Raw genomic sequence first — 16,352 nt, forward strand, 5'->3', positions numbered from 1 at the left:
TCTATTTTATGCACCTCCCGCTGCCAAAGAATAGATTAATAAACACTGTGCGAAGCTCACCCTTCAGGTTGTCCCATCTTACTTCCCTGTAACTCACAGCTTTTTACTTTTTTTTTTTTTTTAAAGAATTTATTTATTTATTTGACAGAGAGAGACACAGCGAGAGAGGGAACACAAGCAGGGGGAATGGGAGAGGGAGAAGCAGGCTTCCCGCGGAGCAGAGAGCCCGATGTGGGGCTCGATCCCAGGACGTTGGGATCATGACCTGAGCCGAAGGCAGACGCTTAACGACTGAGCCACCCAGGCGCCCCTAACTCACAGCTTTTGACTGTAGTTTTAACAGGGCACTTTTGGGGTTGTTTGATGCAAGCTTTGTTTCCTGGTTGGGAGGTTTTCCAGAAGCACCCACCATTCCTTAGGAGCAGGAATCCACACCTTGCTCTGCCATTGACGGGCCTAACGTTACCGCACAGCCTATCTTACCAGCAAGCGCAATTGCACACACGTGGCCTCGGGTGCAAGTGACGGGAACCTACCCCAAACTAGCTTTAGCGGGAATGCTAAACACGTGCCCTGCAGTGGGTTCATCTGCAGAACAGTCATTCCCAGGGGGTTTTAGGGCAAAAGACCAAAAGAGCAGCATATATGTAGAGAGAGATGTTTTTGTGGGTTTTTTCCTCATTATTAAGTTTAGACGAGAGACCCTGCATTCCGCACTTCGCATCGAGTTTCAACCAGTGTAGGCTACACTGAGCTCAGTACCAGGAAAGTCTTAGGCCTGTACCCGGAAGATAAGTCCTTTAGAAACCTTCATCGTGGTCATTCTGGAATAGTCTCCTGCATGTAGGGGCCATTCTCGGTTGAGGGGGGGATTAGAAACAAGCATATAAATGCATTTGTGGGGTCTGTTTGCAGTGAATAATTATGTAAAAGGAAGATACTATTATAAAATAGAATAAATGGGGGTACCTGGCTGGCTCAGTCAGTAGAGCACGTGACTTTGATCTCGCGCTTGTAAGTTCGAGCCCCACATTGAGGGTAGAGATTACTTAAAAATGAAATCTTAAAAAAAAATAGACTAAATGCTCTTCAATATATTTTTTACTTACATACACTAGTTTTCTTAAGGTGAGTTTTAACAGAGTTACTTTAGGTTTTAGACAAGTAACCTTGGGTGGATCTTCTCTTGAGAATGATATCAAGAAAATAGTTTTTAAAAAGCCAACGACCCTGGGTGGCTCAGTAGGTTAAGCATCTGAGTCTTGATTTTGACTCAGGCCATGATCTCAGGGTCTCGGGGTTGAGCCTCACGTCAGGCTCAACACTCAGTGGGGAGTCTGCTTCTCTCCCTCTGCCTTTCCCCCTGCTCCTGCACATGCTCTCTTTCTCTCTCTCATTACAAATGAATAAATAAATCTTTAAAAATAAAATAAAAGTAGATAGCCAACGGCCCTGGGGCGCCTGGGTGGCTCAGTCAGTTAAGTGGCTGCCTTGAGCTCAGATCATGATCCCAGGATCCTGGGATCGAGTCCTGTGTCTTGCTCCCTGCTCAGCGGGGAGTCTGCTTCTCCTCTCTCTGCCCCTCCCCTCTGCTCATGCTTTCTCTCTTGCTCTCTCAAATAAATAAATAAAATCTTAAAAAAAAAAAAAACCAACAGCCCTTATGGGTGGAGCTGTCCCACGTAGGAAAGAGGAAAGATACGTTTCCTCTTGACATTATTGAGGCTCAGAGGTCTGGGTGGGTAGCATCTCAGCTTTCGCCTACCACTCATCACATACCTGAATCAAATGGCATTTCTTTGCTTTCAGGATGAAAGCGTGGCCATCTCTGTGGCATATCTGAGTGTGGGCAGCAGTGGCACAGGGCACAAGAGACAACAGGGTGACAGGCAAGCCCAGGGTCTTGGCAGACACGGGAGACTCAGGTTTGGGCTGGGCAGACACCAGCAGCACGGCAAATCCAGACAGACAGGCAGAGCCCAGAGTCTTAGGAACTCTGCAGAGGACGGACGGGGCCCTCGGGCCCGGGTGTTAGAGTGGAGTCAGTCTGGGCGAGCCAGCCGAGCCAGGTGCTAGACCACACCGTGCTCGTGAGCAGGCTGCAGTGGCTGCCTGCGCTCAGCCTCCCGTGTACCCGGGTGGGCCGCCGTCTCAGATGAGTGGCCGCCGTGGAAAGAGCCAGGCAGACCCAGGTGGCAAGCGCAGAGCTACCCATTCCACAGGGCTTCAGACCCTTCCTGTCCCTCTCCAACACAGGGCTTGCGGAGAACAGCCTGGACTCCCTGGTGTTCGAGTCCCTGATCCCCAAGCCCATCCTGCAGCGCTACGTCTCCCTGCTGGTGGAGCACCGGCGGATCATCCTCTCCGGCCCCAGCGGCACCGGGAAAACCTACTTGGCCAACCGGCTGTCCGAGTACTTGGTGCTGCGGGAGGGACGGGAGCTGACGGATGGTGTCATCGCCACCTTCAATGTGGACCACAAGTCCAGCAAGGTGAGGAGGTCATTTGGAGGCTGCCACCCAGCCAGGGGGTGCTGTGTGGCCCTTTCAGAACTGCCGAGGCCACCACCACCCTAATGGGAAAGCAGTGTTGCCCGGGTGCTCTCCCTTGGGCTTGTGAAAGCCTGGTGGCGGAAGTCAGGCTGGGGTAGCAGAAGGGAAGGCTTGAACCCAAAACTTCCAGTGAGGAGTGCCATCTGTTAGGCGAGCTGGTTCATTTCTCACTTGCCCGCTCTGAGCTGGCTGTGACGCTCAGTGCTAGGAGTCCTTTAGGATCACCCCAGAAGCATCCATTTTAGTTTACCAAGAATTTGTCATGTGCCTACTTGGTGCTCTTTTTCTCCCAAATGAAACGTCCTCTTGAGGAACAGTGCTGACACTCGTAATATCAGCTCACATCACAGACTGCTTGCCCATGACCAACAAACTGGCCACCTCACAATAGTACCCTCAAGAGAGAGGTCGTGGCTACTCTCCTGTCACAGAGAAGGGACCTGAGGCTTGAGGCAGGTGGCCATGTGCCTAGGAGCCCTTGGATGGTACAGAGCAGTGGACTAGGGCTTAAGTCAGCATCTTGGACTCCAGAGCCAGCAAACAGGCTCAGTCCTGCTTCATGGGGACCGATGGAGACGTCTGGACCTGGTCCCGGGCAAAGATCATGAAGTGGTTTCTCAAACCTGTTCACTGTTCACGCAGTGGGAGGTGATGGATGATTTGCTCGGGCTGGCCCTGAGCAAGGGGACTGGTGAGTCAGAAGCGATTGGGAAATGACTCTTCTGCCTTATGAATCACCTGGCATGCTCAAAGATACAGATTCCTGGATCTCATTCCCACATGACGGCTTTCAGTAAGTTTGGCAGGCCGGAATCTGCGCCATTCAGTTAGCTGGGTGATTTTGATGTCGGGCTAGAACTAGAGAGAAGTTGTCAGGGTGCCGGTACCCAGAGTCTCTGTGTGTGAGCCTACTAAGGGAAGGCACCCTCTTCCAGGACCAGTGAGAGAAGGACCCTAGGCATGTGGCTGGGGATCGAGCCCAGGCTAGATGTCACCCCCCTCTCACGTCCCCCTTGACCAGCACCCTCTGCAGAGTACAGCTCACCAACCATACCCCACGAGCCTCAGCAGGGGAAGGAAGGCTCTGGAAACTCTGTCCTTCTCAGGTGCCTGAGACCACGAACCCCTGGTGGAAAGGGGCTAAAGGAAAAAGAAATTACTAGTAACTTAAAAATGGGGCTTTTTCTGATGTTAGCAAGCCACACTTTGACTCAAAAGGGAGGCCCGTGTATGTGTTTGTAGGAGGTGGAGGGAGCATCACCCTGTGAGCTCTCAGGCTAGTGCGTAGGACCGTCTGATGTGATAAAGAACCCGCACCGAGGCAGGCCCCGAGTCTGGAGCCAGGCACCTGATTTTGATGTGCCCTAGCCTCCTCCTTGGTAAAATGGAGATAATCCCAGTGCCCACCCAAGAAGGTTCCCATAGGGCTACAGAGATTGTGTGTGTGAGCCTCTAAGTCCCTGACCACTATTGCTATGATGGTAACACCAGCAGGCAGGCATCATGGTCCCTGGCCGGTCCTCTGCTCACCGTTTCGGCCTTTCCTCTTTGGCACCATTATCCCTCGTCTTCTGACACACATCCCTCACCCCAGCCGGGCTGGGCTGCATCCTAGTTCCAACACAAGCCAATCCCCGACCTCTTCTCCACAGTTCAGTCCAGACCTTCCAGGGCCCCCTCTGCATGTCGACCCCTCTGCCCTGCACTATTGGCTGGTTGTGATGGCACTGATCAGCGGTGCGAGCCTGTGCAGGGGTGAGGGGCGGGGGGCGGTCCTTTGCCGTGTCGATCCATCGAGGGCTTCTGTGTAAGTGGCTCTCACGCAGCTGCTGCGGAAGTACAGAGGTGTGTAAGGCACCCGCCCTTGGGAGCTTACTGCAAGGTGGGCATAATAAGCAATATCAAGAAAAATGACAGCACTTGTAGACAAGTGATTAGAACAGGGATGCAAAACCATGCCTCAGCACCCCACAGCGCCGTGCTCCTGCCCCAGGCAGGTTTTCTATTACCTAGTGCCTTCCAGGAGGCAGGACCCAGGCCTTCCTCACCCCCTGCCCACCCCACATCTCCTGACGCCCCCCGGATGATGTTGTGTAGCAGATGGGCACTCAATACAGGTTCACCACACGGCCTACTGAAAGGCCTTTCCGCCTGTGTTGACCTGGGCAAAATGAAGGCTCTGAACATGTGCATCTTTATTGGGGTGCATTCACCCACTTATTCTTCCCCCGGCCTCCCCAGGAATTGCGCCAGTACCTGTCCAACCTTGCTGACCAGTGCACCAGCGAGAACAACGCTGTGGACATGCCCCTCGTCATCATCCTCGACAACCTGCATCACGTCAGCTCCCTGGGCGAGATCTTCAATGGACTGCTCAACTGCAAGGACCATAAATGGTAAAGGGCAGCTCCCGACCCCATGGCCCCCAGAGGACGGTGGCCATGGGATGTGTGCTGCACGGGCACGGTGCCCACACAGCCCGGGCTCCGCGTGGGGGGCGGGGGAGGCAAGCAGCCATCTGCCTGCACCTGCCGGCGCCACGGGCTTCCGTGAGCACCTTCCCTGGCTTGCCTTTGACTCACAGGGCCTTCTTTTCCTTCCTGTCCCCACAGCCCTTACATAATCGGCACAATGAACCAGGCTACCTCGTCTACTCCCAATCTGCAGCTTCATCACAACTTCAGGTAAGGCACTGCTGTTCGGGCGCCCATGTTGGCCGTCATGCTGAGCGTTTGCCCCGGCGTAACTCATTTCACTCCCACGACAGCCTCAAGGAGTTGGCTAGCTTTATCTTGCAACTGGGGACGGGGAGGCTGAGAGAACTGATTCACGCGGGGTCACCTGGCCGGTCGGTGGCAGAGCTGAGACGGAAGCCCAGGTCTCCCTGAGTCTCCGCCCCGGGGTAGCCGTGTCAAGGCCGCGGCTCTGGGCTTGCCCACCCCCCTCACATCCCCGGTGATGCATCTCTCCGCCCCAAGTGATGATCATGAGCAGTGCAAGCTCTTGCTTATGAGCGTCCCCTCAGAACTGTGGGCCTTTGCGCTCCAGCTGCTGGGAGTCCCTCTGCCCCGGCCCTGTACCGGGGTGCGGTCACTGCTGGGACGTGGGAGGGACTGTCCAGCTCGGTCGTGCAAGGTCCCGTTGCTGCCGGCCTTGCCATGGCTGGATGCCCTCTGCCCTGCGCCACCTCCCAGGTGACTGCACCCCCCCCACCCGCCCCCCCAGGCCCTGGGATGCGGCTGAGAAGCCACTCTGGGGTAGGTCCCTGGCGCTTTTCCACTGGCCATCTGCAGACATCTCTGAGGGAAATCTATTGAAAGCAGACCCGAACTGTGATCATCAGAAGTGGCGACTCCCCCAGGCCCGAGCTCATGGCCGCCTCTGCATCCAGGCTGTCCTGTCTCGTCCGTGCTTTCTCCTCCTGCCCCACCACCACGGCTCCCAGCACACCGTCGCTGCAACCGCGGTGCCTGCCCGCAGCTCGGCTCCCTGCAGGCCATCTGCTGTGCCGGTGGCAGCTGAGTGAGCGTTCTAGAATTCAGATCTGACCAGAAAACCCTCATGCTTAAACTCCTTCGGGGGCTCCCCATGGCCTCCAAAATGGAATCAGACTCCGTAGGTTGGCAGGTCCGAACACTGAATTACACTGGTCACACTGAATCTCTGGCAGGTTCCCCGAACACCCCACGCGCCTGTGCAGATGCGGCAGCCTGGTCTCCACCCTGACCCCAGCCCCCTCCTGGTCTCAGACATCCCCTCCTCTGGGAGGCTTCTCTGATTCCCTGGGGTTTGTCACATCTCATTCCTCTGTTTGCTTATCTACTTCCTCCACTAGACCGTGTGCTTCTGGGGAACGGGGCCTGCGTCTTAGTCTTCGTTACAGCTCCAGAGGCCAGCGCACAGCCTGACTTCCAGCACAAGAGGCAGCAGGCTCAGTGGTTAGAGCTCAGACTCTGGAGCTGGACCATCCTCGTCCTGATCTTAGCCCTTCTATATTAAAGAGCTCTTTGATCTTGGATAAGTTGTACAACCTGTCTGTGCCTCAGCATTCCCATCTGTGAAATGGGGATGGCTGTCGTAGCTCTGTCACAGGGCCGTCACGACGAATTGGGTGCACTATAGGGCCTGTTCTAGTAACTCCAGATCTAATGAGCTTTGACTGGGGAGGCTGGCATCGTTTTTATCAGTCATCATCATCGAAAAGTATTGCTGACTCTCCTCCAGGTGGGTGCTTTGTGCCAACCACACGGAGCCCGTGAAGGGCTTCCTCGGCCGGTTCCTGAGGCGGAAGCTCATGGAAACAGAGATCAGTGGGCGAGTGCGGAATATGGAGCTGGTAAAAATCATCGACTGGATTCCCAAGGTCTGGCATCACCTCAACCGCTTCCTGGAGGCTCACAGCTCCTCAGACGTCACCATAGGTAGGTGGGAGGCCAGGCAGGGGACAGGCACTGCTCCTGGAGCTCTAGCCGCCTCAGACGTGTGTCCTCGGGGCCCTGGCCGGGACAGCACCTGGCAGGCACAAGTCAGCTGGATGCCGCACTGTCCACACGGGTGAGAAGGGGACAGAGGGACCATCACAGCCCAGGGCAGACCCCCGGACTGCCAGTCATCTGCATCCAGTGCTGTGTCCCTTTCCTCATCTTTGCACAGCGGACCAGGGCTGATCAGCTGCAGAGCGATGCATCCAGCCCAGGCTGATGCAAAAACTGCCGGCTCTGTGAAGAGCCCCCAGCGCAGGGCTCCCCTAAGCTCAAGCCATCCGGCCACATTGGCTCCGCTTTAAAAATAAAATGCTATCAACGTTCCCAAAGCTTAGGGTTCAGAGAAAAAAAGACCGCTGATCATCCCACCATGTTAACATAATGTTAATTTGAACTTCTGTTTTCTGTTCTTGTCCAGACATGTAGGTTTGTGTAGTTGCAAATATAGCGTGCACACAGGATGCTCATTTTTTTTATTTTACATTGTCCGCTGAGCATCTGTGTTGCTACTCCATTTTCACAGTCCTTCCCAAAGGCTGCAGAGTAATCAAAGTGGCTGTACCATCGTTTGCGTAACCATTTCTCTTCTCGGACACTGAGTGCACTTCTGTTTCCAGTGGTCAGGGTTCATCCTACTGCAGTGAACATCTCTCTCCATAAAGCCTCTCCTCTCTTTTGGGTGATTTCCTGGGAGGGGAGAGAGATCCCAGGGAAGCGGTACTTCTGCTGTCATTCAGAAAATCACAGGGTCCCTCCTGTGGGGTTTGTTCAGACCGTGGCTTCTCTTAACCCCCCAGTTTCAGCTCTGATGGACTTTCCCTGTGGTCCCCAGGCCCCCGGCTCTTCCTGTCATGCCCCATCGATGTGGATGGCTCCAGGGTGTGGTTCACCGACTTGTGGAACTACTCGATTATCCCCTATCTCCTGGAAGCCGTCAGAGAAGGACTCCAGGTGAGGAGCGTGCTTGCCACAGGCCTCCTCAGAATTGGGAGCGGGACGGGGGGAGTGTCTGGTGACCCGATGAGTTGTCTGTATCTCCTCCTTTAGACGTCTGACTGACATGGGGTGACAGCCCCTCACGGGGAAGGCCATCAGTCTGGCACAGAGTACGACGTACTTAGCTGCATATCTTGGCTCCGCCACTGTTCATGTGTGACCCCAGGCAAGTTGTTCAGCCTCTCTGTGCCCTAGTGCCCTGGCTGATAGAAGAGGAGAATGACCATCCTCCACCACAAGCAGTTACTGCGAGGGTTAAATGCAGTCATGGCCATAAAGCGCCCAGCACAGCGAGCGCACAAGAAATGGAAGTGTGCAGTTTGCGAAGTAGTCTCCTCTCTGCTATTTGACTCAAGCCTGCCTTAGTCCTGGGACTTGAGCAGAGGTTTTTTTTTTTTTTTTTGGTCTCCATTTTTCAGGAGAGGAAAATTAAGGCTCAGAGAGAGTAAGTGGGTCGCCCAAGGTCATAAAAAGGACACTTGAAGAAGCTGAGATTGGAGTCCAGTCCTCTAACTCGAATTCCAGGTTCTGAGGCCTCGGCCCCATAGCACTCACTACCTGCCACCCAGATACCCTCACCCGCCCACTCTGCCTCCCCCCACGACCCTGGGGCCCACGGGGCTGCAAGCCCCTACACTGCAGGGGCCGGAAGGCAGCATCCTTCACTTCTCATTCAGCCCAGCCTTGAATGCTAGGGCGGGCTTAGCATTAAATTGGAGCTTGCACCAGTGACACGGTTGAGTCTGGAGGCGGCTGTAGAAGTTTCTAGGCTTGCAGCACGCACACTGAGTAATGAGCAGGCATCAGGCACAGCTGAAGAGTCTAGGAACCAGCTGGGTTCCCAAGGGCTCCTTGGTTTCCTCCACGCTGGGCAGCTGGAGACCCAGGAGGCTGCTGTGGGCCGGTGGAGGGCACGGGAGGGGGCACACCCATGTGCGTGTATGGGGTACAGCCCGTTCGGGGCCGCAGTGTGTGTGTCACTGCACCTGGCGGGTGTGTAGCCGCTTTGTGCCGTGCAGCAGCCCGTGGTTTCAGAGGCTGCCGGGACGGCAAGAACTGGGAAAGGAACGTACCGTGCCTCTTGCAGCTCCTGCCTCACTGAGCTGGAGCACGGCTGTCCCGCAAATGCAGGCCGCCTTGGGGCAATCGAGGTGCACCTGAAGGCAGACTAGCAAGCAGATAGGCAGTCCCTTGGTCAGCCCCAAATCACTGGTTAGTCGCACGCAAAGACCGTTCACTGACAGCAGCCTTTCTCCTGTGTCACGTGGCTTTCGTAAAGCAAGGTGTGAGGGATTTCAGATCTTTGCAGTAGAATCTCCCTAGGTAGATAAATTCACTGACCTGGGTCAGTGGACCCTAGTTTAGTCTTTAATCAGATGATCTGTCCGTGCCGCAAACCCAAGGAGCTGTGCAGTCATTCCTGTTTTCTTGGGCCAGTGGAGGCATCTCCCACATGCTGGATTCTTGAAGTCAGTTTCATTTCAGAAGCCCCCTCCTCCGTTCTCCTTCAGTGGCTTTCCTGGGGCTGTGCTGTGCCCGGCACCTCTGGGGGACCCCCATGCTGCTCAAAAGAAGGAAGGGAATTAGAGGAAGTGCGCCATTGCCTCTTATTTCTGCCTCGCCTCTCACCTGTTCATCTGCTTCTTCTTTGCTCCAAATGTATCTTGTGATGAGGGATAGGCAGTGACCTCAGGGTGTGCTTGGAAGAACCCATGGGCTCTGTTGGTTAAGGGCCGGCCTCCCTTGCGCAGTGAAGCACAAACCATGAGTGGGGAGACACAAGGAGTACTCCAGCCTTGAACTACACATCAACTGGCCCCCTGTCGGTCCTCACCCAGGATGGACATGCCAGGACCCTGCTCCTTTCGACTTGAATTTCAAAGAAAGCCTTCTGGGCACGGCCATAAAGGTGGAGTCCAAATGCCCTTCCTGGGGCTCATGGTAAAAGAGCACTGGGTCTCTTTCCCACTAAGAGCACGGAGGCCACGGGTTAAAAGGATTTGGGGATGGCTATAGAACGTTCCGTCTGGGGCAGGGAACAGAGACATGCCACCATCTCATGGGACTTACCAGTTCAGCGTGAAGCAAAAAAAAGTCATTGCTTCCCTGCGCTGTGAGGTCATTTGAAAGACCATCCTTCAAGAGTGTGGGAGCAAGCAGGGGGGGAGGCAGCAGAATTAGCATTTTACCAAGTTGCTCAAAAGTGAGCCACCTTGCCCCAAACCTGTGACCTCATCATCCTGAGGAGCCCAGGAAAACCCCCAGAATCTACTGATTCATGAGGAAACCTGGTGTGTTCTTCAGGCCTCTGGTTTTGAAGGAAAGTCTGCTGACGTTGATTGAGGGTCCGCTACTTGCTGGGCCCTGCGAGGGGCCTGACGTGCACGATCCCTTTTAGTTCCAGCAGCTCAAAGAGTACCTCATAAACGAGGAAACCAGGTTCACAAGAGTTTTTACTGTTACCCAAGGTCACTCACTGGGGTGTGATGAGCCAGCATTGGGGCCAGGTCTGGCTGACTCCTCCGTTACTTCTGGGATTTTCAAGCTGTTCTGAGGACCCCCTAACTTCCAGAAGCCTCAGGTGGTTCAGGGAACGAAGTATTGTGTTTCATAGGGTGGTTTTCTACAGAAGATTTCATTTAACAAAAGGATTCCTCTGTTTTTAAAAAAAAAAAAAAAAGTTCGATTCCCCACTCCCCCTGTGTTACCCTGAGTCCCTGTTAACTGTGTGCTAGATGCCGTGCGAGGCCACTCCTCACGGGACCCTGTGAGGGGAGCGAGTGGCCGTGAGGGGACTGTGGTTCAGAGCAGGCAAGCATGGCCTCCCGGCGGCTCCGCACATTCTGTGGAGTCAGGAGGCTCACAGAGGCCCCGGTATTCGTTTCCGTCGTCTCAGCCCACAGCTCCTGAGCCGTAGGGGAAGGTGAATGTCCCATCTGCCTGTCTCTCTGTCCAGCTGTCTCTGCTGCTTCCCAGAGCTGCTCAGGGCTCTGCTGCAGTGGGCCGAGGAGCTTTTATGGTAATTCCTTCGCCTGCCACAGTCCTGACCCAGCCATTCATCACCTGGTCTTGAACACGTCTAGTGGCAAGCATGGAAGCTTGTAAAAATATTTTCTGTTCTTGCAGATGACGTTCACATGCGCCCAATGTACATTTATCTTATGACTCAGTTCCCGTCCTGCTCCCCTTTGGAGCCATCATTGTAAATATTTGCCAAAGTGTCTGAAGTCTATAGAGCAACTCAAAGGACCTGTGTTCTCCTGGTGGGCAGGGAAGAGCGTTGGGCCATTTATCGGATGACCCAACCTGCTCTGAGACCCTGGGCAAGTCTCCTGTCTGTAGGTTCCCTGTCTGTGATCTGAGCAGCTTAGACTAGAAGAGTATTTTCTCCGGCTGGCTTCTGTGGAGCCCAGAAGGTCCTCAGGCTACTCAGTGGTAGGGTCAGGGGAAGAGCAAGTATTTGAAAACCTCTGGGCCATATTATGTCTAAGGACTGGATGAGCTCCACATCCCAGCCTCTTGCTCTGCAGCCCTGAGCCTCTCCTCCTCCATACTGGCTCCGGAAGTAAGGCCCTGGTTCAGCCTCACGCGTGAGGCCTGGCTTGGGAAATGTGGCCCAAACCTCCCTCTGGAGGGAGAAGCTTCTAAAATTGCAGGAATGTTTCTGATGGAGAGCAGCCTTCTTCAGTTCTGAATATGCCCCAAATGCTTGTGTGCTCCCTCCCTTCCTGGCTTGCACACATGTGCACACGCCCTCACCTTCACGTCATCCCTTCTCGCTCGGACCAGGAACAGCCTTTAGGACACCAGACTGAATCCTCAGGCCCGAGACTCACTGCTGCCCCAGGTGAAGGAAGATTTAGTGACAGACAGGGTCAGGGTGCTAGACGGGAGGGGTGCAGGCGTCTGAGAAAGCAGTGAGGTCACAGGAGGGTGTGCGTGTCTTGAGCGCAGGAAGAGCTAGTCACTAATGGGGAGGGACGGGTAAGCCCCTGGGCCATGCGGGCAGGGTGGGTGGCTTCCCCGACAAATCAGACGTCAAGGTCAGAGGTACCGTAGGCCCCCGTGAATCACCCAGCTGACACACCCTTGTCTGGTGGACAGCCTGGTCTGCCTCTCCCTACTCTGGTTTTGGCTGAGTCATGGCTCTTGTCTCTTGCTGATACCAGGTGGACTCGGTCAGGAGGGGCGGAGAGGGGAAGAAAGGCCCAGACAAGGAAGCTGAGGTCCCGCGTTTGAATCCAGCTCCACTCCATAACCTTTCACGGCTGGCCTTCCTGTTTAGACCCTGACGACCCCATCCAGTAAACAAGGCCAGGGGACTCCAGTTCCTTCCAGCTGGGGCAGCCTAGGACCTGGATAGGTGTGATCTGGTCAGTCAGAGCTCAGCTCTGTTCTGGTAGCAAGTCCTCTCTCCCCTCTCTCCTGTAGGAGTTGTGGGAGGGCGGAGGGAGCCGCCCTGCAGACGTGGTGGTTCAGGAGTTTTTGGTCTGTGTACCCCATGGCCCCCTGTCGAAGGGGTACTCCCCAGTGCTGGGCAAGCACACCTGCCACGTCTCAGACTCAGTGGTGCATGGAGGCGGACAGACTTGGATTCCTGTTCTTCTGCCTTTCCTCCCTGGGCCTGTCCCCCTCATCTGGGAGACTCGGGCAGTCCTACTCCCCCTTGGAGTCACATGACAGTTCTGCACGGTATTTGTAAAACGCTGCTGACCCACCATCAGCTGTAAGATGGGGCAGCCGTGGTGGCATTAACAGAAGATGCAGACGGTATGATGAAGATGAAGACTGTATCCTATGCAGAGCCCCACCTGGGGACGGGCAGCGGCCCGGTTTCTGTCCTTGGAAGAGATTATAGATTTCTTGACATTGCTGGTAAAATCCACTGTAATAATCTTATCATTAAATAGTGAAGGCTTAAAAAAAGGCCTTAAATTAAGTGATAACATAGTTTCCCGTCAGTTGTTCCAGACAGTTTTGAAGGATAATAGTTGAAAGACTTAAAATTCCAATACCCGTGCGCAACCTCGGTTAACAGGGTGCTGTTTTGAAAGTGACCAGTGCTGCTGTGAGGGGCTCTGAGAGTCTGAGCTGCTTCAGGAAATGGGGTTTTATTGAACCAGGGCTGTCGGTGACCCCCACTGTGGTGTTGATGCCCGGCGCATGATCGAAGGTCACCTTCAGGGGTCCACCCCATGGGATACTAGAGCCGACTCGTGTGAGCCGAGGGTCAGCACCTCCTTCCAACTCCCAAGTTCAGTGCTACCATATTGGTGGTTTGAAGTTGGCCATAGGAGGAGTATTTACACCACCGAAATTGGCACATGCTTCAAATCGTGCGGTTGGGGTCCCTCCCCGCAAGCGGCTACTTTTCAGATTGGATCAGCAAAGCGTAGAGTTTAGGGTGACTCGGTGAGACAGTGGCAGAGCGAAGATGGGGACCCGGGTCAGATGATGACTCCAAAGCCAGCACCTTTGACCCTCAGGTCACGTTGCCTTCAGTCTTGGCACATCAAGCTGTGGGTACCTCGGGTGGCTTCCTTCCTTAGAATTCTGGAAGCGCAGTTACTCCATCAGGGAAGGCATGATGCTGGGCTTGAGGAGGTTTCCGAAGGCTGCACAACCAGGGCTGCAGAGGAGGTCTCGGGCCAGTCCCAGACTATTCCTTCTTTGCCTGTTTTCAGCTCTATGGAAGGCGGGCCCCCTGGGAGGATCCCGCCAAGTGGGTGATGGACACCTACCCCTGGGCAGCCAGCCCACAGCAACACGAGTGGCCTCCCCTGCTGCAGCTCCGGCCTGAGGATGTCGGCTTCGACGGCTACTCCATGCCTCGGGAAGGGTCTGCGAGCAAGCAGATGCCCCCCAGTGATGCTGAAGGAGACCCACTGGTAAGTCTCCGCTCTCAGAGCAGCTCAGCATTTACTGAGCACTTACTGTATATTGGGCATGACGCAAGGCATGCTGGGAATAGAGACGTGACTGAGCCAGGGTCTCTCTTTGGAAGGCTGGACCCACCCCAAGGTTAGTCGCACTTTTGCCAGCGTTATCTCCCATGGGGTCAGTTTTTCACTATGGCCTTTAACCCTCTGAAATTTGTTCCGGTATAAGATAAAAGGTTACGAATGTGATTTTTCCCAACCTAAACGCCCCCCTCCCACTCTTTGCCCTCTGATTAGAGTACCAACTTTATCACGTACTGTCCTGCCCCATTCATCTCTCCCACTAGTGCCGGAGCAGAGGCGGAGATTGCTAAGGAGCAGAAGCCCGAACCGACTGATTAGACGCACACGCAGGGAGAGGTTTCAGGGCACGAGGGACTCCCAGAGGACAGGGAAGCCTGAATATGGGTCCCAAGGCCAGCGACCTGAGTTAAGTCTGTGTAACTGCCTGAGCTTCTTATTTACCCCCACCATTGCGAAAGCAAATAAAGGCCCTTTGAGAAGAACCTGGACCAGGGACAATAACACTATAATTGTAGTGTTCTCTGCCTGCCTAAGACCCGTATACAGTTATACTGCAAAATTAGACCTAATAAATCAGAAGCTCTATTAAAGAAGGTGGAAGCACATACCCCAGAGCCTCCCGTACTTAAGTGACCATTATCATGCCTTCAATTTACCCTTGAGCTCCCTTGGCAGCTAAGGCAAGAGGAAAAACACAGCAGAAAATATGACTTGCATTACTTAATGAAAGAACATATTCATAAGGGATGCAGCAGAATTAAAAGACAGCTGACTTGTTCTTTCCCTGATGACTAATTGATTTGCTAGATAAAAATCATCATCATCGGGCGCCTGGGTGGCTCAGTTGGTTAAGCGACTGCCTTCGGCTCAGGTCATGATCCTGGAGTCCCTGGATCGAGTCCCGCATCGGGCTCCCTGCTCGGCAGGGAGTCTGCTTCTGCCTCTGACCCTCCCCCCTCTCATGTGTTGTCTCTCATTCTCTCTCTCTCAAATAAATAAATAAAATCTTTAAAAAAAAAAAAAAAATCATCATCATCATCATCATCATCATCGCTGCTTTGGCTTGTCTGCCATCCTCCTCACTGGCAGGAAGGAGCTGGGGTCCTGTTGAGCTTTCTTATAAACAGGAACTGTATTTTAAATGGGAGTTGTTACGTTACTATGCACAATCTAATGTACAGTGTTTACAACAATGGTTTTGCAGAAGAAAGGACCAGACTTGAAAACGCCATGTCTAACATGAATTATGGCTAAAGCCAGAGTCGTGGAGATGTTTCTGTGGTTGCAAGCTCATGAGCTCTTTCCTTACATAAAAATAGAATTTAGGAGATCTCTAGAGGAAAGCATGGCTCCCTCATCCCCAGACCCTCTTCTCTTACCCGGGAGTATTTGTGTAACTGACTAAACATAAGGGCATTTAGGTGAAACCTGGAGCTCTTGGAATAGTTACACAAAACTCTCCCTCCAGCCCCAGGTACCCCGAAGTGAGCTGTACCAGCTCAGGTGCCCCCACTATCAAATAGATACTTGTGTTTCTCCCTCCCCAGGGCCCGAGGTCTCTTATTAACTGGTCTCTCTCCCTCATGAGACCGAGACCTCCAGGAGAAGAGGACTGACTCATTTTTGTTCGAGAACACACACTGTAAATACACTGGGGCTGTTTGATGAGTGAATAATCATGGCTGCCAAGGATTGCCCCTTGTACTTCGGCTCCACCTCTTCCCCGGTCATGGCTACACCAATAGGCACGGCTGATGGTGGTTCTGCGCCCTGGCTCACCCAAGGAGACCGCAAGGCATCCCGAGGGGCAGCTGGCTAGGAAGCAGCTGGATTTCATGCTCAGCTGCATCATGTCTTGGCCTTAGCTCAGAGAGACCCTACTTTCTAACTTACTTGCTATGTAAAATATAAAAGACACAATTTAAAGTTGCAAGTAAAATTAGTTCCTCGTTCTCCCTTTCACTCGCAGACAAATAACCAATAGACTGTAGACTGGGAAGGTCTCAGAACACTCTTTAAACTCTTAAAGTCAAATGATGATGATGATAGCAGATCTCTTTATTGAGCACTTCCTACGCGCCAGGCCCTTTTCTGAGGGTCTAATGCACATCCTGTCCTTTCATTGCCTCCTTCAACCCTGTGAGATACAGGTGCTCTTGTTCTCTCTGCTCTGCACATGAGGACCTGGGGGCTCAGGTATGGTGGGTAATTTGCCCGGAGTTTCCTGCCTTGGAATTCAGGCCCCTCTGTGCTTCATGGCTCTGCTTGTAACTGCTGCTGTCCTTTACCTCCCCATGGTGGCCTCGGCAGGAGTGGGAGCACAGCCGGCTCCAGGCTGCCCTCTGGCCAGAGCCAGA

General features: G+C 53.8%; 1 protein-coding gene across 6 annotated transcripts in view; it reads left to right on the plus strand.

Annotated features, from left to right (window-relative positions):
• NAV2 (neuron navigator 2) overlaps positions 1 to 16,352 on the plus strand; it is a 385,703-nt gene that overhangs the window by 365,368 nt on the left and 3,983 nt on the right. For all 6 annotated transcript variants that reach the window (XM_032413834.1, XM_032413835.1, XM_032413836.1 and 3 more), the window contains 6 exons: positions 2,257 to 2,492; positions 4,794 to 4,948; positions 5,165 to 5,236; positions 6,777 to 6,973; positions 7,869 to 7,987; positions 13,717 to 13,920. In XM_032413834.1, the coding sequence (XP_032269725.1) occupies positions 2,257 to 2,492; positions 4,794 to 4,948; positions 5,165 to 5,236; positions 6,777 to 6,973; positions 7,869 to 7,987; positions 13,717 to 13,920 (983 nt within the window). The remainder of the gene's footprint in view (positions 1 to 2,256; positions 2,493 to 4,793; positions 4,949 to 5,164; positions 5,237 to 6,776; positions 6,974 to 7,868; positions 7,988 to 13,716; positions 13,921 to 16,352) is intronic.

The sequence above is a fragment of the Phoca vitulina genome, unplaced genomic scaffold, assembly GCF_004348235.1.
Source record: "Phoca vitulina isolate PV1807 unplaced genomic scaffold, GSC_HSeal_1.0 scaffold16, whole genome shotgun sequence".
Taxonomy (NCBI): domain Eukaryota; kingdom Metazoa; phylum Chordata; class Mammalia; order Carnivora; family Phocidae; genus Phoca; species Phoca vitulina.